At 41.3% G+C, this 23,848-nt stretch overlaps 2 protein-coding genes across 5 annotated transcripts in view; both read left to right on the forward strand.

Moving 5' to 3' along the window:
- Window positions 1–3,089: 3,089 nt before the first annotated feature.
- On the forward strand, window positions 3,090–5,307 carry LOC122772657 (haptoglobin). Its single transcript, XM_044030852.1, has 4 exons — window positions 3,090–3,285; window positions 3,571–3,638; window positions 4,238–4,509; window positions 4,670–5,307. The coding sequence occupies exons 1-4, from the start codon at window positions 3,263–3,265 to the stop codon at window positions 5,234–5,236; spliced, it is 930 nt and encodes a 309-aa protein (XP_043886787.1). The 5' UTR covers window positions 3,090–3,262; the 3' UTR covers window positions 5,237–5,307.
- A 12,217-nt stretch (window positions 5,308–17,524) lies between these two features.
- cbfa2t3 (CBFA2/RUNX1 partner transcriptional co-repressor 3) overlaps window positions 17,525–23,848 on the forward strand; it is a 33,505-nt gene continuing 27,181 nt past the window's right edge. For 2 of the 4 annotated variants that reach the window (XM_044029895.1, XM_044029898.1), the window contains exon 1: window positions 17,525–18,795. The gene's annotated coding sequence lies outside the window, so the exon portion shown is untranslated. Of the gene's footprint in view, window positions 18,796–22,447; window positions 22,772–23,848 lie in introns of those variants that run through there. The other 2 variants (XM_044029897.1, XM_044029896.1) reach the window with 2 other exon arrangements.

Consider the following 23,848-nt stretch of genomic DNA (forward strand, 5'->3'; position numbering starts at 1 on the left):
GCATCTCTCTCTCTCTCACAAACACACACACACTGATCTCCCTTTACTTATGTCACTGGTACTCAGTCGTTTGTTTTGGATGGCGCACACAGAGACACACTGTACTAATGAGAGGTGGCTCTTACAGTAAAGGTTAGAATGCATCCATCCTCCCTGTCCACTGATGACTTCGTCCAGCATTCACAGCTTTGACCGTGTCATAGGTCAAGTTGTCTCTCTTGGGCCCAGGCAGCGGAGACTGCCTAAAATAAAAATTAGAGTTAGTAACTAACTGCTTAGTATTCGTCTTTGTAAATTCATTTCATTTATAATCCTTTTAAGTTCATATTTAGTGTATTTATTTGGCAATTTTGAAAGCTAGATGTGTCTCATGAGGGTTATTTATTATTATTTATGTGTTTTTTGGCTATTTGATTTATATCTGTCACACTAACTGTGTGATGCACATGTTGCACCTCAGTCTCTGGGGGTGGTTTTATGACACAATACTGAATCTTGCACCTGGCAAATACTTCATATTACAAAAAAATAAAAACTAGTAAAACGGCTCTAAAACTCATTAAAACGCACTCAAATGAGTCAAAACTAAATAAAAACTTAATCTAATGAAAAATGAATGAACAAAACTATTATAACCTTGCTCTGTTTGACCACATCACATTGATTTATCTGTCATTTTAAGTAAATGTATTTATTTATTGGCTAGTCAGTAGATCAAAACAAAATCTTAAAAAAATAAACACGTCATAGAGGTGGACATAACATATGTACACAACAAAAACCCTGGGTAAAAAACCCCCCAGGCTTACAAAGCCAGGTTTGTAACCCTGCCGGAAAATTATTTTTATTGCCGCACATCTTATTACTTCATATATAGTAAAGGTCACTTCATTCACAGGGGGATTCAATAGTGTGAGACCACTCAGAGTGAGCTGCAGAAAGGAGATTTTCAGACCTTTCTGCAGCTCACTGCACTTTTCAGTCACGGGCGACATGTTTTTATGCCGCCAAATAGTTTGTCACAAGCTCCGATCAGATGTATAAAATAATTCTTCTATAAATGATTCTAAAGGTGACAGTTCCTGTTCATCCTTTAAAAGTTGTTTATTTTCTTGAAGAGTTTAGCTGAGGCTTAGTTAATCAATCACACTACTGCCTAATTCTACAGTATGAACTTTGGTGCAAGAGTGAGAGCAGTTTACAAACGTCAGTTTCCAGCTAAAACTGGCCTCTTTTTTTTTATTATTTTAACCATAAAAGTATATATTTTATAAACAGTAGGGGAACTATTATAGAACCTTGTGGAACGCCTTTTTACCATAAAGACCAGATATGGAGATAGATAGATAAATCTGATAATAATCAACATTGGCTGATTATTACCATTTATTACTAATTAGACATTTTTGTTCTTGCTAAGTCACTAAAACCAACGCTGTAGTTTTCTTAGTTTTCTTATCACTTTTTTCATGTTGTTTATATTTAGTTTATAAAATCTACACTGGCTAAAACTGACCTTTTTTTTTTATTTTAACCATAAAAGGGCCAGAAAATGTCCTGTGAGAAAGTGTCCAGTTTTCCAGGATAACTTTCAATATCTGCAAGTTCTTTACAATTTACTGCATGTTGTAATAGTGTATTAACAATTTAAAAAGAAGACTGTAGTTGTATGTGAACACCAGATTTTGTGTGTTAAATTTGAAATTTGAAAAAGATGACGATCCACTGGGCTGCCAGTTTTCTCCGGGTTCTCCGACTTCCTACCACAGTCCAAAAACATGCAATGTGGGGATTAGGTAAATTGGACACTCTAAATTGACCTCAGGTGTGAGAGTGGATGGTTGTTTGTGCGATGAACTGGTGAACTGTCCAGCGTGTACCCCGCCTATCGTCCCCTATATCAGCTGAGATTGGCACCCTGGCAACTTCGTCGCTTTCAGACACCGTTGCCGTCAGTTGTCAGTCAGAGCGAGTTGTTGCGCTGAAGTACTAAGACTTGAGCAACAATTGAGCAAAACGTGCATGTCAATGCTGCAGTACTGGAGAGGAACATGGCAGAGTTGTCTGGATAAGTGGGTCCTTGTTTTTTGGATTGGTGGCAAAAATGTCTCTACAGGCTTCGTAAGGAGCAACTGTGAGGTGCACTTGACTCAAATCATTAAATAAAACGGAAATAACACTGGCACCATGCATGACTTCAATTTGATGTGGTTACCCCTCAGTGAAAGTCACTTTGAGGTCTAAGATATGAATGTGAAATCCTGTAGTCAGGCTTGTTTCATGTTTCTCTGATAAAGTATTTATACTCTGCAGACGTGTCAGGCGTGCACTGGAAATCATTGGTATCATCTATTCACTTGATGTTCATTTGCACTGTTTATTTAAGACCATGTAGACACTTCACTGTGTCTTACAACAAAAATAATGAACCGTTGGAAATTGTAGGGATAAGACTTGAAGACTTGCAACATCTTGAATCAAGGCAGCAAATTTAACACATTAAACATCTCATCATGGTCGCACAAACCTCTAATGTTTCTGTGACCCAAATAAGCAGCAGTAACACATGGACTTTCATCTCTGCAGCACAGTCCTGACTCATTGCTGCTGCTGCTGCTACTGCTGCCCATTTAACTATTTACTGCTGGGAATTAGATGAAAATGTGTGTTTGTTTTCACGGCGGAACACTCAGACTGACTCAGCAGCACATTTTGTAATATTACTGCACGTCCATAAGAGATAAAACCTTTCAAACACTGTGTGTCAGCAGTGTTTAGTAAAGTCTTTTTGTAGGTTACAATAAAAACAGAATACATTTTCAGTCACGGTTGTGTTCTGAAATGTACTAACTTGGAAAAAAAAGAATTACTTTACTGCAAAACACCAAATTATAATAAAACTAACACAAGATCCACAGCTAAAGTAAACTGTAAGAAAACAAAAACAACACAGAATTAGCAAAACTAAGTATTTAAACATTAAAAACTCTCTTTAAGTGACTTGCGGTGTTATTTTTACCATGCGATCTCACTGACTGAGCTGTACACATGCATAAATGTTAAATATTTATCATGCAAGGAACCACAGACCCCAAATTTGAATCACGGATTATTGCTCTTTGTCCTGAACCCAGTGTGATTTTATTTCACAATCCAGGAATAAACATTTGAGCAACAAGTCCCTGAGCAGCCAATATAAATACTCCACCTGCAGCTCTGCAACATACGACACACTTAAGGTTATTGACGATCCCTTCAGAAGATGATCCTTCTCAACAAAATGTGGTGAGTATTCTTTTCAACTGAGCTTCTACAATTAAAAAAACTAAAATGAATACTTATGCAGTGATGTTTCGTTAGCTCATGTAAATGAAGGGTTGAATATGTGCATTAGTCAATGTGAGATGTCACAAATATTACCTTCACAATATGCATTATACAAAATATAGAAGAATAGAAAAAATCAAATCAAATTTAAACTAATAACAAATACAGAAAGAAAACAAAAGAGCTAAAATATGAACAAAAACATTTAATGTTTCTGAATCATGTGGCTTTTGTTGTTTGAAGGTTTTCTCTGGCTCTGCTCTGCCTGGCTGCACAGACACACGTGTCTCTCACTGAAACATCTGTCGCAGGTAACAAACAAACACATGTCTGCGGTGATAAACATGCTTTCTTATCATTTACAAATAATTGATCATGTTACAGCTATACTGCATAGACAGGCAGCAACTGGAATGCTGTATTTTATCCTGGGTAAAACCTGATAACGTATGAGCCAATAGAACAGTATATATTTTATAAACAGTAGGGGAACTATTATAGAACCTTGTGGAACGCCTTTTTACCATAAAGACCTTCTTGCTAAGTCACTAAAACCAACAGTGTAGTTTTCTTAGTTTTTTGATCACTTTTTTCATGTTGTTTATATTTAGTTTAAAAAATCTACACACGAAAGTCAGACTAAAAGTGTTGTTCAATGCATGTGTACTAAAGTTAAGCAGTTTTTATGCATCATTTGTCATCAATAAACAGTTAGAACTTATCAGAAAAAAAGAAATTGGCAAAATAAATGAACAAAAATGGCAGTAAAATTGCCATTGCTCATAGAAAATCCCATATTAATCCATGTGTAGTTGGTTGTAATCAATCCAAAGAGAAGCCGTTTAAAAAAGTATAAAGATACGCAGTATACTTGTGTTTCTAAGTGATTAAAATAGGAATGATATTTCAGCCTCCAGGTTAGCGTCGCTGCGCTCCAGGCGAATGGTTGGGGGCACTCTGGCCCCTCATATCCCCTGGCAGGTCATGGTCTACATTTCTGACTCCGTGCTGGCGGGCGGCGCTCTCGTCTCTGACCGCTGGGTTCTGACGGCTGGCAGGAACCTGTTTGTCAGGAAGCGTCGACGGGAAATTCAGGGCAAAGAGCCCGTGATGCCTAAAGTGTACCTGGGAATCACAGGGCGGCCAGAAGCAAATGCATCCAACGAGGTCGCAGTAGAGAGGGTAAGAGCAAAAAACCACAACAAACAAACATTAAGATTAGAGAAACCTTGAATCAGAACAGGGCTGATAATCAAGGACAGGACACAGGAAGTTCTCATACCAGGAACATCTACAAAATAAAAGCGGCCAGATTTAACACTAACCTTCCTCTCTCCTGCAGATTGTTCTCCATCCAGGCTTCCAGAATCATTCTGACTGGGACAATGACCTGGCTCTGATCCAGCTGAAGCAGCCCGTGGTTATGAGCAATAAAGTGACGGCCATCCCCCTGCCTGAGAGAGGACAAGACCTGGACAACACCGCGGACGGGTTAGGGGCGATCGCCGGCTGGGGATGGGGCGTCCACCTCAGCCTCGCTGCATCACTCAAACACCTCATACTCCCTCTGGCCAATCAGTCTGAATGTAAAGCAGAATATGAGCGTGTCCCTTTCACACCAGATGTGGACGACAACATGTTCTGCACAGCAACTGCAATGGACAGGGAGAATGTTTGTTTGGGTGATGCGGGAGGTGCTCTGGCTGTCAAACACCCTGAAACTGGTGACATTTACGCTGCAGGGATCCTCTCCTATGACGAGGCCTGCAGCATTCACAAGCACGGTGTCTACACCAAGATTTCGTCATATTTACCCTGGATTCACAGTGTCATCAGGGGAGACACGGAGAAATCATTGGCTATGCGCGCTGGTGCAATGTCCAAAATGTATTCCTGGCAGCAGCTGTAGAGCTTCAGGCTTTTTAAAAGGGTCTTAAATGTAATTTAATCCTTGTAATTAAACTAAAGTTGAAAGTTAAAGTTTGCCGCTGAAAGTCCAGTGTGTGATCATTTGTGTTACCAATAACTGAGACTACAGACTGAAACAAACAGAAAACTCCTCTGTTCCTGTTCATTCCTTCCTCTTCCAAGCTACGGGTGCCTGAAAGGATGTTGTTCTTAGTTTGCATCGTAAGTTTCACCTTCACAATGTACTAGTTTGTCTATTGCTTTAAAAAGCTAAAAAACATATTTAAAAAGCTTATTCTAAGCAATATAGTATATAATGGTTGTATATTCAATTTCTGTCACACACTCGAACTTTAAAGTTGTGTGACTAAAGTAAAAAGTAAATCTATCAAATTTGTATATGTGCAATTTGACAGCCATGGAAATTATAACAATAAGTAGGAGGTTTATTATATTATATTGCTGTAAAACCAGCTACTTTTTTTTAGTGTGGAACCGTATCCTTCAATTTATATATACAGCAACAAGTTTAATTCCTTTATTTATTTCTAAAATACATATGGATACATTCTAAAGGCCATTGATTACTAAAGTTGTCTGCTACGGAAAAAGAAAATGTAGTTTAATGCTGTTATATTGAAGAAAGAGAGACCAAACGGCACAAAATTACCCAATTAATAATTCACATTTATTGAACAAACTCATCATTTTAGACATAAAATGACAAAAATAAATGGTATTTCTATGGTAGCAAAAACTATCTATAGAGGGAGTCACTGAAATGAAGCACAGCTGAGTGGAGAGGAAGAGAGAGAGAGAGAGAGTGCATCAAACTACGTGAGGTCTGAATCACAAATGGAAAAAAAAACACAAAACATTATCATAATGAACTGCACAGGTACATTATGATGGTTTGGTAATGATCAACTTATCATAATAAACTTAAGATAACAAAGTGCTTGTTTGAAGCAATTATAAAAAGCAAACAATAGGTATGAATCAGGGTTAGGGTGTTTTTATAGTCCTGAAGCCAACAACAAATGTTATCCTGCTAACAGAGGCTCCAGAAGATATAGTTTCTTATTTAATTTGGAGGAATTAAGCTGCTTTTACTGTTTCTAACTCAATATTTCATCATGTGGAGTCAGTTGCAATAAAAAAATCCAAATGTTGCTTCTTCTTTTTTTTTTTCTAACCTCAAAGGCAGTGGTGTGTGGCAGAGTGGATGCACCTGCATCCATCACAAACTCTTCTCTCCACACCGGATCGATGAGATGACGACAACCAGCTGATACGAGATAAGACGGAAGGAAAAATCAAAGTGCAAGGCCCCTGATTTTTTTTTTTTATGCCTGGACAGAAAATAGATTATATAATATATAATATTCTTAACATTATAATATATACAAGCTATTATCAGGATTTTGCAGACAGCTTTCATATAATCCATAAATTAAAATGAAACATCCCGATTCCCTGGACAACATCAAATTATGGTCTCCTGCATTTTCCCCTACACTGACCCTCATGTACTGTATGTTTGATTTGATTTCCTTCACTTACTTGAGCTTTCAAAGCAGAGGCGAATGAGATTGTGCTTGTTAAAAAAACAACAATGTTAAATCATCTGAAAATGGACAAGCATGGAAATCTGTTTATGTTTTAGGCCATAGATTATGGCGATGGATAGCATGTCTCTGCGTTCAAAAATAGCCCAGATGTTGCTGTAATTTGGAGTCTGTACATGATGGCGTGTTTATTTTTACTCATTATTTTGCGTTTAATGAACTGATTCTAATGATTCAGTTGCACTGAAAACAACTGCTTTACAAGTCACTCGTTTGTGTGTGTCGCCTGGAAAACAGCCGTGACTGCGCCCACGTTGAGTAGGTACTATTCTGTAGTGGAAAACTAACGTAAACTGTGCCGTGACGAGGCGAGGCGAGCTGGGACCATGGTGGAAAAGGGGACTGCAGAGAGGAACCATGTCATCAAGTCCCAACAATTCAATCAGGAGTCATTCTTCTGACTTGCGACTGGTCAGAAATTGTGTGGATCGTGTGGACATGACATTCCGCCCCAGCTTTTTTGAGCCTCTAAAGGCCTATTAAATATAAATTATCATCACTGCATAAAGTAACAGCTTGCTGGGTCATTTTAATTCATATTTTAGGTGGCATGACTTATACCAGTGTTTCCCACGGAACACTGCATGTTTCAGATCACACCTGATTCAGAAGAACAGCTCATTGACCATTTGAATCAGGTGTGTTGGAGCAGGGCAACATCTGAAACATGCAGGGCAGTGTTCCCTGAGGACCAGGGTAACCGGGGGTAACAGAAATGCTCTCCCATTTGAGAAGATGTCATGTCTTCATCCATCTCCACCCGCTTTATCCTCCACATGAGGGTCGCGGGGGGAGCTGTGCCAATCTTTATCTGACATAGGACAGGCAGGATACACCTTGGACAGGTCGCGAGTCCATCACAGGGACACATAGAGACAAACAGCCAATCCAATTTGACTAATCGCCAAATCTGCATGTCTTTGGACTGTGGGAGGAAACCGGAGAACCTGCAGAAAACCCACACACACGGGGAGAAGTCCCTTGTTTCTTCTTGCTGCAAAGGCAAAAGTGCTGTCATGTCATCCATATTTAAAAATGTCAGGCAGGCAGAGAGGCGAAAAAAAAATTAGGAACATAACGAATGCAGATGCTTTGAGACTGGACAGGAGAACTTACACTGTTAATTATAGTCATTGTATGGCCCTCAGATTTACATTTCAATGTGTTTGACAGCCACCATCACCATAAATTTACTTTATTTAGTAATGCTAATCATGGACAGTTCTTACATTTCAAAATGACTGCTTCCCTGTCTTCAAACGCCAGCAAATTCATTAGAATTCATATACACTGGACCTTGTCATCAGCGAACTGGGCAATTATTCTAATGTGTCATTCTCTCATGTGCAATCATAGTCTGTGTAAGTAGGATTAAAGTAGCAGTTAATCACCAGGGGGCGCCTCAGCTGCACTCGAAAAGATCTGCATTTGAATGAAGCTCTTATTTCTCAACTGATTTGTAAATATTCTCTTATTTTCAGGTCCCCCTTCTTCAGCAGAACACGTTGTCAGCTTTGTAAATTATGAGGAAAATAGAAACATGTGAGTGAACACCAGTTTGACTGACAGCTGGTATTGTCCAATAAGAGCTTGTAAATCTTGATGCTTCAAAATGGGAGTTCCTTTAGCAACAACAGTCTGTGTTTGCAGCTCTTGTTTTAGATTATTTCTTGTTTTTTTTTTTTGCTCTTATTTATGGAAAGTGACACGACTCCTTACTACAGGTGCCGCTTGGCTCAATCAATAATTGTTGGCCAACCAAAAGTAACACAGCAACGGTCTTTGCAGTAATGACCCACAAGGTGACAACTCAAAGTGTAAATCCCATAACTCTTTATTGCAACTGACAATAAAGGCATTTATTTATTAATTCATTTATCTTTTTATTTCATCTACGGTTTTGACAGTTTGAACCCAAATACTCTAAACCAGTGGTTCGGTAAGTAAACTTGTCGAGAGCCAACATTTTTCCAAGCAATTGGCCAAAAACAATGTTTTTTCTACCAATTTAATTTGTCCGATATTGTAAAAAGTGGCAAATTTAAGATAAACGATTAGCTTAAATTTGATAAGTGTCTTAAAAACTCAGCTCATCTTTTTTCTGCATGTTTTTGTCGTTTAAAAACAAAAAAAGTATTTTTGAATGAATCTGCCGGGCCAGATATTGATGCTGGCGGGTCAGTTTTGGCCCGCGTGCCACCAGTTGTTGACCACTGCTCTTAACAGTGAGTCTTTGCTGCTTTTACACAAACACCTCTCATCTGAGAGAAGCACGTCATGAGTCCATCACGGTCCACCGCGTACATATTGTGTTGTCTCCGTTTATGATCAGTGATATCATATTGACGTTCGAAAATGATTTTGAGTCAGATTAACTGCTCCTTTGTGGACTCTAATCCACATCATTTAACACAACGAAGGATGAGGCTGTAGGAGCAGTCAGTGAGAGGTACTTTTAAGCAGCTCTGCATCAGGGTGCACAGGGTTTCTCCTTTGCCCTCTGAAATATTAATATCCCTGTCAAAGACCATTACTGTGCTCCAGTCTCAGAGTGTACGCTCTCTCACTCCATCACACCCACCTGCAGAACACTGACTGACGTCTGGCTGTCTTCCAGTGGATTCAAGCAGTGATAGACCTGCCTGCGTGTGAAGTACTTTGTGAGATGAGAGTTGTGTATTTGTAGATGTCACGGAGGATGAGATAATGTCTCAGTAGCAGCAGGTCGCACGTCATCCTACGGTGTTTTCTCGACGCATACACGCTGAAGAATGATTTCTGTTTATGTTCATGGCTGCATTTAGCATAACTCAAAATCTGAAGGGTGGATTTAGATTCCATTTTCTTGGTAAGTAGGTTTTCCCCCCCGAGGAAGAAATGATTAGATTTTGTGAATTTCACCATCATGAGTTTTTCTAAGTTTTGTTGTTGTGATAATAATAATAATGCATTTTAAGGACACTTTACAGAGACAAAACAATAAAACAGCACGCAACAGGAGAAATGGCGTTGTGATATTACAGAGAGTATTTGCTAGGTAAGTTTTGAAGAGAGTCAGAGGAGGAGGATCTGAGGGAGGTCAGAGAGATAAGGAGTAGTGAGGTGGCCTTGAAAGCACAGTTGTATGAATTATAGACACATTATCAACTGACTGCGGCGCACATGGCAGAGCACACTGCCCACTCACACTCACTCAATAATTGTACACTTGCTTAAGTCTACATTATCTTTTCTGACTAGAACCTAAACATCTAATTCTCACGCACCAAAGTCCATTCTTATAATCACTGTTTTTAGCATGCAGGGACACGGGAGCTGCTGCTCCACTGCTGCCTCAGCTGGTACATTTGTGTCACTTATTCAAATATGAACAAAAGCTTTCACCAATGCTACAAAATAACACATTTAAAATTGTAAAATATCACACCACACCTTTATCATATATTTATTTTGCTTTTATATTATTATATTTTTATTTAGTTCAAAGCCTTGTTTTTTTTATGTGAGCCATAAAATGTGACGCTCTCTGTTCATCCATCCAGACAAAATGGCAGTCACTATTGACTGTCTTACATTAAACACAGATGCAGCGATGAGGCCAGTCCTGAACATCTGTCGCATCAGTAATGATACACATCAGCAGTATTCTCTAACCCTTCCTGCAGTCTGAAAACACATTGTACTGTATAAACAACTGCCAGTTCCTCGATGTCCTTTGTCCCCATGTGTAACTGTGGAAACTGAAGCTCAGTAAGCATCATCACCCACCCTCATATTTACTGTACTTATCTCTCTCTCTCTCTCTCACACACACACACACACACACACACACATTCACATGCACACACACACACATACACACAGCTTTTCATGGAACTGTATAAGCTGATGAATCATTGCTGATGCATCATTTTCCGCCGCTGATTCTGCCTTTTAATGATCGTGGCTTGACTTAATTTATAATAGAAACAGTGTGTGTCTGGTGATTAAGTACACTTCTGTACAAACATTAAACAGATATCATCAGGAAATTAAGTAATCAGGCATCAAATACAGTCATTATCTCAAAGATGTCTGTTGTCATATAGAAAAAGAAAATTCCACGGCAAAATTTTGATCGTACCTGCTTCTTGCTGCTGATTTTGGGTTTTTAGAGTTTTTAGAACAGGAGTATACAAACTTTAACCCTAACCCTAACCCTAACCCAGATTTGATAATGTGAAGATGTTCTAGGGCCAATGGTCGCTTCACACCTTTTTTTTAACAGTAACTTTTATACAAATGGACTTTTTGATTAAAATTGGTGGTCTAACTATGAGCTATTTTGTCTCATTTTGGACGAAATACTAAACTATGTGATTTTTGTCTCATTTTGGGCGACTAACTAAACTACGTGATATTAGTGAATTTTTAGACGACATACCAAAACTATGACATTTTGGTGAATTTTTGGCCGACATACTAAACTATGACTTTTTGTGTCATTTTGGACAGCATACTAAAATATAACATTTTTGTCTCATTTTGGAAGACATGCTAAACTATGATTTTATTGTCTCATTTGGGATGACATACTAAACTATTAGCATCCTTCTACCAGTATACTCACTATCCCTCCTCTGTACATGACCAAACCATCTCATTCTGGTCTCTCTGACCTCGAAAAATCGGTCCAAAACGTCATAGTATAGTATGTCGTCCAAAATCGGTCAAAAACGTCAAAGTATAGTATGCATATCCTGCTCTTGAGTCAACACTCGGCGTAATCAGGTGCCACTTCCTCCTCTGTCAGTTTGCACTCGTGCGGGTCAGCTGTGATACTGCGTGCACTGTGTGCAGACGAAGACATAATCGTAATAGTCCGTGCACCTGCAGACGAGCGATTGGGTACAAGATCTAATGACTGCAAAGACCAAATCAATTGGATTTAGCTGTGATATTCTGGTCGCCGGTGGCATCCAAAACATAGTTTTATTGTTATTAAAAGGTACAATGAATGGTGAACTCATAGTGGGTGTACCTGATTCTCAGTGAAGGAGGTGGCTAATGCTAAAGTAACTTTAAATCCATGTAAATCCATCGTTTGGAAAGAGCCGTAGATTTGTTTCTGATGTTTCGCCGCAGGTCTGATCCCAACCAAACGACAAACAAACAGTACATTTTGAAAACAGCGCCTCCTGGTGGTGACAGACATTATAGTAAATGTCAGTTTATTTACGATTTCGGGGAATTACTTTTACACAGGTTATCGTAACAAACTAAAAATTGGTGGAAACACTCAGAATACATGGTAGGTGATGCGTGCCGAATATGACGACAAATCGTTTAACGGCGTAGCCACGGCAACAACGCAAAGTCGTATTTTTGCGACAAATAAACCAAACTGCTTAAGAGTATGTCTTGGGGGACACACTTTTATATCCATTTCTCTGTCTCAATGCATTTGAAATGAAAAACTAGCATGTTTCAGTATCTGAAAAAGGAAAAATAACTTTTTAAAAAGTGCAGGTTGTTTTGACCTTGGAAGTGTAGCATTTGAAAAGGACCTTATTCTTTCCAAAGATTTCATTTTGAATTCCCTTCATGTTTGTATAATTACCTCAAACCGAGGAGGTTATGTTTTCGTGGACGCGGGTTTTTATGCAAGTTTGTCTTTCAGTTAGCAACTCCCTGTCGACACTTTCCGACAAATCAATCTGAACTTGCCGTGATTTCGGTGTTTAGACAAGAATCTACCCACTGATAACAAAATAGGAAATTTAAATTGGAACCATAAAACTAAGTTTCATCGGGATCTGATCCAGATTACAGATTTGGAGGCAATTTAAATGAAACATGATGTAGTTTTATTGGCCAGGACACAAAAGAGATTTATAATCTCACTGAGTTACATAAAGGTTGTAGCATAGGACGTCCCATTTAACAAGTTCATGTGTATAGCTGAGCTTTTTGTCATGCTAATGTGAGATGGTAATAGGTCACAAGTTACAACAAGTTTAATCTATTGCGACGCAATAAGATTAACCGACCAACAATAATGCATCACACACAAATAGATCCAAATTATTTTAAAAAGGTGCTAAAAACTACGCAATAAAGAGTCGTCCAACCTACCAGGACGGAGCTAAGCCTAGCTCGTCTTTAATAGCTTGCTGAGGATTTGAACTCACTGAGGACCCGGCGTAGTCAACATCAACAATCTGAATCTGGATTACCACCAAAAATAAGATCATAAAGTGGCAAGGTTGACACACTGAACACACTGAGCTCACCTCATGGATGTTCAGATCCCGAACCAGTCCTGGACGAGCCGCAAGAACCTAATTTGCCCAACCCAACTCCCAAGAAACCACCAGCAACACACCGAACAAACCATTTTAAGTTCAAAATGTCTGATGGCGGTCTGGTTCAAGGAAGTCCAAGTGCAGCTGGGACGATCAGGCCTCCTGTGCAGGACCAATCAGCTCCCAGGAACCACACATGTTGTTCAATCAGGCATGCACACCTGCAACCCATCTCCCTCTCACACGCAGACACAGGGAATACCAAACCGCAACCCTGATCCAGATCCACATCATGTGACAATTTGCAGACTAAGAATGTCTCCTCCTCCTTCAGATTAGATGGAGTCGCTTGAGGACACACAGCACAGACATGTTATATCTATATATGTACATAAAAAAAAAGAAGTCAAAGAATGACATCCTCTTGAGCACAAAGACAGAAAAAAAACGTGTTTTACTCAGAAAAACGCCTATTCATGGAGGATGGTCATGACTCAGAGACACATTTCGCAACCCAACTATATCTATCAGCGCTTAAATCGGCATTACGCCGCCTTTTTTTATTTTGATGGAGTGAGATGTCCTCTTTCCCCTTTCACGATGACTACACTGGTGTCTTTCATTGGGTGCCTGTTGTCTGCTCAGTGCGCACGAGAGACGAGAGGACGGGAGAATTGAGAAGAGCGCGGGGGGACACAATGGGTCTCGCGGTTCCTTTCACTCGACTCAGGGCCTTATCTCCTTTCAACACACTAGCCTGTGACGGCCACTATAGGAAAAGGATTTACATTGTGTGAGGAGAGGAAACGCGGCAAACTTTCCCTCCTGCTTTTACTCCGACACAGACAAACACGCGGCACAAAGCCCGAGCCTGGCTCATGTGCCACAGAGCGTGTTCAACCATCCAGAAGATGCCCAGTCCAGAGAATGGAGGTGATCAAAAGAGCTGACGGAGAAGTAGACGAGACAAAGCCTGCTTCGTCATTAATTCCAATGGAAAACACGCCATTATGGCACTTGAAGTTCATCGAGGCGAGTTCCCACCTTGTGTGTGTCTCATTGTGCAGTTTATCAGGCCGGCCACATGGAGTGTCAGCGCTAACCCAGTGACCGCTCGACAAAAGGCCAAATTAAGAGGAGTGAGGGGCTGCCGTGCCGAGACGCTGACAGGCTGACTGACGCCGTTCCCGAGGAGAATAGCATCCTGTCAATCTCAGAGCTGTCACCTTGACAGGAATCCTTTCTTGGGATGCAACCCCCATCGCCAACCTTTCTGTCACTCAAGGCCACACATGCCCACACACACACACACACACACACACACCTCTTCCCCTTTTCCGTAGTCTGCACAAGACACAAATAAGCTGCCTAAACAGTAAGATACTAAGGATACACACACACACACTCAATGCTGCATACACACAGAGCCACCTAAGGCCATAAGTCTGAGGTGGCTCTGTGTGAAATATGGCGATTGAATTTCATTAACACTCCATCCATCTCCTTGACAACTGTACTTCCACCACAGCACACTGTGTGCCATTACACCTGTAATGGCCTGTTCGGCTGTTTAGTTTATGAATCTAATTTAGTATGTGCATTGTATACGGCCACAATTAAAAAAAAGAGAATGGTTGACAAAGGAATAACTAAATAACTAAATAAATAAATGTGTAACACGGTCACTTCCTGATTTTCAAGAAGCGAGCTGGACTATTTCTAGTCTAGATGTTCTACCACACACACTCTAAAATCCTCATGTAACGGAAGAGTATTAGGGCCACATTAGAGATTAAAGTCAGAATTCTGAGATTAAAGTCACAATTGTGAGAAAAAAAGTCAGAATTCTGAGATTAAAGTCAGAATTCTAAGATTTGTCAAGTCAGAATTCTGAGATTAAAGTCAGAATTCTAAGATTTGTCACAATTTTGAGGGAAAAAAAGTCAGAATTCTGTGATTAAAGTCAGAATTCTGGGGAACAAAAGTCAGAATTCTGAAATTAAAGTCAACATTATTGAACAAAAAGTCAGAATTCTAGGATTAAAGTCAGAATTCTGGAAAAAAAAAAGTCTGAATTCTGTGATCAAAGACAATTTTTGAACAAAAAGTCAGAATTCTGAGATTAAAGTCAGAATTCTGGGGGAAAAAAAGTCAGAATTCTGAAATTAAAGTCACATTTTTTGAACAAAAAGTCAGAATTCTGGAAAAAAAAGTCACAATTTTGAGATTTAGATTGAGATGTTTTACACTCTCCCACCACATCAGAGTTGGGATTGTTAGGGGAGTAAAATCATCAAGTTACGGAAGAGTATAAGGGCCAAATTCTGAGATTAAAGTCAGAATTCTGAGATTAAAAGTTACAATTTTGAGAACAAAATGTCAGAATTCTGAGATTAAAGTCAGAATTCTGAAATTAAAGTCACAATTTTGAGATTTAGATCTAGATGTTTTACACTCTACCACCACATCAGAGTAGGGATTGGGTTTCTTACATTAGAGGAGTAAAATCATCAAGTTATGGAAGAGTATAAGCGCCACATTAGAGATTACAGTCACAATTAAGTCACAATTGTGAGGAAAAAAAAGTCAGAATTCTGAGATTAAAGTCAGAATTCTAAGATTTAAGTCACAATTTTGGGAACAAAATGTCACAATTCTGAGTTTAAAGTCAGAATTCCGGAAAAAAAAAGAGTCCGAATTTGAAGAAAAAAGTCAGAATTTAGAGACAAATCTTATAAGATTATTTCTTTAACATGTCTAAAGAACCTTAAACAATGCCTTTTTCTTGTTGAATCTCTCAGGACTAACTACTAAAAGACAATGTAAACATTTTCGATCAATAACGTCGGTTTTAATCTCTGGCGTTACCTGAAAAAGTCTGGTGACAACTTGCCAGAAGTGGAAGTTCACTCATTTCAGTTTGAATTCACTTTTGTAACAGTTTGTAAGTTTTTCATTTTCTTTATTATTTTTTACAGTGCATGTTTAGTGCAGCACCTGCACCTGAAGTCATTCCTTCTCCCAGGCCACGCAGAGCACCGGGGGTTTCCCGGGTTTCCCGGGTTTCCCCTCTTCTGTGTGGCTGTTCATCATGTTACAGTGGAGTGTTTTTTTTCTTTTATTTACTTATTTATTTTTCAGAAGCTCTATATGAAGGCTGCATTTGTCTGGGGGCGGAGCAGCTGTCCGTGTGTACTTTACGAGCTGGTTCTGTTTGTTCTGCAGACACGGGAGGGGTCAGGAGGGTGTCAGCTTTGTCTTCTCCACTGCTAGGTGTGTGTGCATGTGCATGTGTGTTTGTGTGTGTGTGTGTGTCCGCCAGAGGACAGGTGGAGGATTCTCACTATATGCATCGACTGCATGTACCTGCCTTTTCCTTGGTCCTCCCCACATGCGTCCATCTATTAAAAGACAATAATATAATACAAATGTGTCAAAGTCAGCCAATGACAATAATAATAATAATAATAATAATATTATTAATAATAAAAGATGAATTTAAACAGTTTAAAACAGGATAATCAGGGACAGGCATGAGCGATATTTAACTTCCGCGACAGTTTCATGCAAAGACGGCCGACGCTTGAGGATCTGAGGCCGCTCTGGAGCTCAGGGTCAGGATCAGTAAAATCCTAAAATCAATGACTGGATGACTCATGATTAATGACTCGTACCAGAAATAGTGTAACCTGCAACAAATCTAACTAATCATTGTTAACTTTTAAAGTTGCCGGTGATGAAATCTGTCATGTAATGTGGATTTAATAGTTCCGTGATGGTCAAGCAACGCTGTCGCCCTCCTTTTTAAGTCGAATAAATGACCAACTAATCACCGATAAAGATGCCGACAGATTAATAGCCATGACAGTATCATAGTGTGATGAAACTGAGGGTGATTGTTTACACTTGTCATCCATCCTCACATCCAACCGACTAATTATGGCGACACAAACATAAGAAATCATAGGTTTTTATAAGCTATTTATTTACTGTGTGTGTCGACAGATGCATTATATATATATATTATATAAGTGTTTCAAATAAAGAAAATAAGGAAAAAGTCAGTGCAGTCTAATGGACTCAAGTCCTCTGCCTCCCCTTCTGTGGAGCTGAGGCTGCGGCTCGGCCCTGATGTGGGGAAACAGCGCCGCCCGTGGGCAGACAGCGGGACTGTGGAAGTGTTGTATTTTCGCTGAGATCATTGCTTTTTTTTTTTCTTAATTCGACCACTTTTAGTATAATGTAGTAAAACTTAAAATCGCTTTAATTTTTTTGTTATTCTTTGAAGGTCACACACGGTGCGTAATGTATATGACTTACAAACAGCAGTTTATTCTTTATCATTATAAATATTATATTTTTTTTATGATAATATTTATGATTTATAATAATTTTACTAATAATAATGAAGGTTCTCTTCAATTTGGAAGCGGATTCCTGCACAATGGATGCCAGCTCCTGGTACCCGAGAGAGAGAGAGAGGGAGAGAGAGAGGGAGGGAGGGAGAGAGAGAGGGGTTAGGAGCTCCAGATGGTGTTTAAACGCAGACAGAAGGCTACACCGAGGACAGAGAGAGAGAGAGAGAGAGAAGGAGGAGGAGGAGAGAGAGCCAGCCGCGGTTATTGCGCACAGTGGTCCCGTCAGCTCCACTCATCACCGAGGACAAAACAAGTCAGGGGGGGGGGAAAAATACAGAAATTTCTCAAAAAATCCACGGCGAGGAAAACAAAAAAAAAAGGCTCTAAAAATATGCTCAGCTGATTGTGATTATCTCCGGAGGAGGCGACTATTTTTCTCTCGCAGCATCTGACGTGCGAGGAGAAGCGCGTCGGAGGAGGAGGACACGAAGGAGCACGAAGGAGAGAGAGATCGGTTATTGTCATTATTTCGGTTCCTCTGCTCGGATGCGCGAGGACTCGATCCCGACACTGTGAACTAAAGAAGAAGAACGTGTGTGTGTGTGTGTGTGTGTGTGGGGGCCCTTTAAAAGTTGACACGGGGATAAAAAAAGACGCACCCTGCACGCGCAAGGACCCCGCATCTTCTCATCGTTTTTACGCGCGAGCCGTGGAGGATTTATGGACAAAATATAACCCTGTTTATTCTTTTTCCTGATTTTCCTTCACCTGGGATGTTTCCAATGAGCATGAGAGCGGATTTAAATGACCGGAACAAGTTGTGATTGTTTTTTTTCTATATATATACATGTATATATATATATATAATCACGTTCAGCACCAGAAGCTGTTTGCGTGACAAAAAAACTGCAAAAAACCAAAGACATCAGTGTTTTTCTTCTTCTTTTCTTTTAAAGGATCACAGAGCTCTGCGGTTTCCATGATGTCCTTTCTCTTCCCCTATAATTGAGAAGAGAAATATCCCATCATTTATTTATTTTTCTTTAAAAAGAAAACCCTGGAAAGTCAAGATTCCTTCTGAACTTCCAAAGGAGAGATCAACATTTATTGTCTCGTGTCTCAGAGACCAAAAAAAAAAAACCCCACCTGAATAGTTGTTGTTTTTTTAATCCCCACAAATGATGAAGATATAAAAGCTTATTATTTTTTTTTTCCAACAACAACAAAAAAAAAGACTCTGCTGTGGATTTATCATCGCCACAATTTCAGTTTGACCTCGACCTTCACAAAGTAAGTGCAACCTGCAGACTTGTAAATAAATAAATACAACTTGGGAGTCACATGCTGGTTACTGAGGCTTGTTAAAGCAGTCAAAGCTCTGTTTTACCCTTTATTATTTTTCTAAGTTATCATTTTTATCTTTGTGTGCAGTTGGATTTGCATAGTATGTCGTCTTTAGAGGTTTTATGGTAGAAACAAAAGGGGAAAAATGGGCACAAACACTAAAAAAACACTGAAGGGTGTTGAATCAATCACAAAATGACCAAAAATGACATGAGTTGTTACAGTTATTGTTGATGTTATTGTTGTGTTGAGGGAGGATAGGTGGGGAGAGGGAGAGAGGGAGAGGAGGGGGAGACTCGTTTGCCTCATCGGTCCGTGCTGCACATCAAAGTGATGCCACGAAATCTCTGGTCCCCGTGAACTTCGGCGTCCACCTGGACTGTAACCGGGGTCAGGGGTGTGAAGGGATAAAGCAAAACAATTTCCCTCGACATGAACTGTGATTTAAGCAAAAAGGAAAGTTTTTTTCTGTGATCTTTGCAAATTAGGAAAGAAATACAGGTTCCCGTCCTTATATTACTCAAATGAATCAGGTTTATTCTAACTAAATGATATGAAATCGTCCTCATTCCAACTTTATCACAGTAAACTGAAGGTAGACGTTAATCGTAGTCCCAATTTGGCATTTTATACATTCTCATTCACCCTTACGTGAAAGAAAAAGGTTGAGAAAGAGTTTCGATAACCCGATAAAGTACGTCGCTTGCTAGTAAACAAAGGCCATTAACTCAAAAGTGAGTAAAAAAGATGAGTGGTTTCTCTGGCTTCTTTGCTCCATGTCGCAAAGAAGTCATGGAAGAGCGTCATCGTCATCTTGAGGTTTGGGAAACACGGATGAACCTTTTATGGACCGACCGGGGGATCGTGAAAATCGGGAGTTGCAGTCCACGATGTGTGTGCGCTTTCTTAGAAACCTTGGGGACACTCCCTGAGAAACACGTCCAGCATCATCCAGAGGTTTCAGCCTCCACTTGAACAGCCTCAGCAGCAGCAGCAGCAGCAGCAGCAGCAGCAGCAGCGCACTCTTCCGCCCCGTGAGTGCAACGGTAAAACACTCAGGCCATCTTCTCTGCAGGACACAGCCTCGGTATAATTGGCCCTGGTAAATATCACCTGAATAATTGAACAGTCCATAATAGTCTCGAACAATGGATGGTGGGCGGTTGCAGGGGTGAAACCGCAGTGCAGACACCCGGCCTCACCGCACATTATACCTCCATCGCCGCCAAATGTGAGCGTCTCCTCCTGTCTCCTGACCAAACGCTGACCGCCCCGTCGCTCGCGGTCGCCGCCCATCATCGGGTAGCTCCTCGTCTATGCCGCACGTGCACGCCGACATGGCCGAGAAGCCAGAGCTCGATATTGGTCTCAACTTTATCCCAGTATGGATATCGAGGTGGTTTCCCTGAAAGTTTCTGCTCCTCCCAGGACATTGTTTACATTACACTGTAAATAGTGTTTAAGAAGAGATTAAACCCTGGATTTAGGGCTGCAATCAAGTCATCGATTCCTTGTTTGAATGATTCATTTTGAAAATATTCACACTTAAAAATGAGAAAACATGTTTTCAATCATCAAAAGAAAGGATTTCTAATCGATTCCCTTCCCATCAGTGTGTGCTGCAGGTTGTGGGTGCAGCTTATGTGTGGGCTTACTGTGTGTGTGTGTGTGATAATTATTGTGAGCTAAATGCAGGTGAAGCTGCCTGTCTCTTCATTAATGAGCGGAGCAGATGGCCCCGGGTGGGCGGGAGCTCCTGCGAGCGGCGCGGCGAGCCAGTCAGGTGGTCAGACACACAACACACACACACACACACACACACACCTGGGCCGACATCAGGCCTTTGTGTGTGTGTGGGTCTCTGTGCATGCATGGCTTCCTCTGTGTCAACAACCTCATATAGGCATTATGAGATCACATGTCGCGCTTATGCAAATCACCGCCCGTACGCGCACACACGCACACGCGTGTGTGAAAGTCGATACGTGCAAACAGACCCACTTCTTTAGGTCTTGTGTGTACCTAATTAAGTGGCCATGTGTGGTCCTTTCAATCTCTTGTGACCTCTGACATGCTGGATGTTTTCTCTGTACCTAATAAAGTGGTCAGATTAGATGCAAGTGATGTTATATATATATATATATATATATATAATCCATTCGATTTCAAAATAAAAGGGGAAAGCCCCTCACACTTCTGAAGAGGAAACAGTGTTCGCTGGTTCTGTTCGTCCCTGGGTGTATGTTCACGCTTGTGCAGCTCTGATGCTCCAAGCAGAGACACAGTGTGCTTATTGTTCGGTTAAAGAGAGTTTAATGAGCTCCGTGTGTAAATTTGTTTGTATTGTGGAGGGGGGAGAAATGGTTGAAATGTCTTTTCCCAGCTTTGAATCGGAATGGTTTCACTGGTGTTTATCCTAATCTATAATGGGAAAGACCAAAGATCTGGCTGTCTCCTGCTCCGTCCCCCGTGCTGGATGTGTGTGTGTGTGTGTTGCTGCTCTGCCCTGGTCTGTTCCACATGTGTTTGACATTACTGTGACAAGGCTGCCCAGCCTCTCTGGGGAGATGGAGAATGTCAGAGACTAGAGCGGAGAAGCAAACTGCTTCCCAACATCTGATGGAATGAGAAACACACTCGCTTGGATGGCCGGCCCGCTGACGCCACAGCGTGGGAGCAGAGCGGAGGGTGGAGGCCAAGTAAAACCCCAAATGTGTGTGTGAAATATCACTCTTTTTTCCCCCTCTTTTCCAAGTGCACACATCCACATTTGATTCCCAAGAAAAAACACACACGCAGCTCCTCATAATGCTGTTTTGCATCCACGGGAATTATCTTTTCTGACGATTTCCATGGACGCGTGTGGCGCAGGTGAAATTTTCCAATTACCTTATCGGTGACATTGAGAAATGAAAACACGCCGTCGCGGCTGACAAATTATTTGTTCAATTGACTCTTCATTCCGCTAAAAATTACCTTTCAACAGACGGCGCTGACAAAATTGCACCCTCCGCTTTTGCATTTCAAAAGGGGGAAACACTCTCCCGGCGCAATCATGACTACAATTGTGAACAAATGTCACAACATCGGAGAATTAGCGCGCACACTACAGCTGGATTTCTGACAGCTACAAGTCAAGAGAGAACGAGGGAAAAACCTTCCTCCTCCCTCCTCCCTTATTCCACTTCCTTACTTTCCCGCTGACCTCTCACTTTTTCTTGACCCCTCCCTCTCTTCCACGTCCCATTCTCTCCGCGTCACCTTCTCACCTCCCCGCTTTGTCCTCATGGTAGGAAGTGCGCCCGGGATCAGAGTCAGACGCAGGAAGCAGCTGGACTAAATCTACGGCGGCGCGGGGGCTCCGCGTTAATCGAGTCGCGCGGAGAAAATGGGAAGTGCATATCGCCACTGCTACCCGATATGAGGAATCCCCTCCCTTTCCCTTCTGCCTTTATCACAGGCGGCGAGTAAACAAACACAAAGCGGACGATACGGTGGCGTAAAGTTCCCGCAGGACGGGAACATTGGGGAGGAAGGTGCGTCACAACACTTCCATTCACCCGTCCTCTGTACAGCATTTGTGAAATTTCACAAAAAAAAAGAGCCGTTATCTCCTGGAAACAGATCCTGTGCCACACAGATGGTTCCGTCTCTCTTCAAATAGGAGGCCGAGCCAACAAGTGCGGTTTGTGTTAACAGTTAGTCGTACAGACCTTAATCTTGGCTCCAGCTTTCCTTCCTCTGCTTCTCCCTCTCTCTCTCGACACAGACACACCCGTGCACACAGAAACACAGAAAGTCTAAACACAGAATGCAAAGTACTCCACGTTTGAGGTGTTTTTGTTGCGGCGCGGACGGATTAAAAAGGTTCAGATGTTTTCTTCACGAACACCGGGTCACTTTGTGGAGTGAGTCGTCTCAGGTACGTGAAGGCGCCGGGTCGTCTCAGTGGAGCGCGCGGGGGGGTCAGGAGAGGCCTTTAAATGCAGGGTCAGCCCTATGTTCCCACATTTTTCTCAAAATCAAACCCTCTGGTCCAATATTGCTTAAATTGTGACAAAAAAAGAATCTTGAATTGAATCCAGGACATTAAATGTATGCCCCGACCTACCACAATGTTTTCTGGAACTTTCTGGAACCTTTTGGTGGGAACATAGGGCCTAATATTCATAAATATGGACACATTTCTTGTGGAACACGTGAAAAGTTTCTCCTAAATTTCCGTCCAGACCGCAGTGACGTTTCTTTATTGCCTCACCGCCCTGACCACAACACCAGATTGTCTTGATCTGGCCAATTAGCTCACGTCAGCAGCATGTTATCGGTGCCACAGTCGCTCCTTTCTTCCGCGTTCGTCGCGGCGGCGGCGGCGGCGGCGTCCCGGAGTCGGCTCATGTCCCAGAGGGAGTAGCTGGTATTTATTCCGGCGGGCTGTAGGCTAAATTGAGAAACTGTCAAAGCATGTCTCTAACCTGTCACATGAATGCGCCTCCCCCTCCTCCCTCCCTCCCTCCCTGTGGTTGTGTGTGTGTGTGTGTGTGCGACCTATGGGGTCCCCGCAGTGTAACGCAGAACACCCTTTCCCGTGTCTGGCTAATGTCAGGAGCTATTGTTACTGTGCCTGCGGGGCCAAATGAAGAGGTATGTGAGCCGCTCGCGACGCTAATGTCAGCACTGACAGCTTCTAGTCGTGACGGAGCAGACGGTTACCACGGAATAAAAGTGAAAAAAAAACATGACATCAAGTCAGAGAATGACTAAGCTGTTATTTGTGCTCCTGTAGCTGAAAGTGAAAGCTGAGTGTCGGGGTTTTTTTTTAAATGTGCACAACAAACCACGATAGCAAGAGACGAGGGTTACGTTCCCTAGATTGCCCCTCCCACTTAGCTCCACCCCTGTGGCAATGTTGTCCATTTGGGCTCAGCAAATGTGTCAAATGTGCTCGATTGGTTTGCGATTGGTTCAAAGTTGATCATCTCTCGCACAGTGACGGACCCAC

The sequence above is a fragment of the Solea senegalensis genome, linkage group LG7 (assembly GCF_019176455.1).
Source record: "Solea senegalensis isolate Sse05_10M linkage group LG7, IFAPA_SoseM_1, whole genome shotgun sequence".
Taxonomy (NCBI): domain Eukaryota; kingdom Metazoa; phylum Chordata; class Actinopteri; order Pleuronectiformes; family Soleidae; genus Solea; species Solea senegalensis.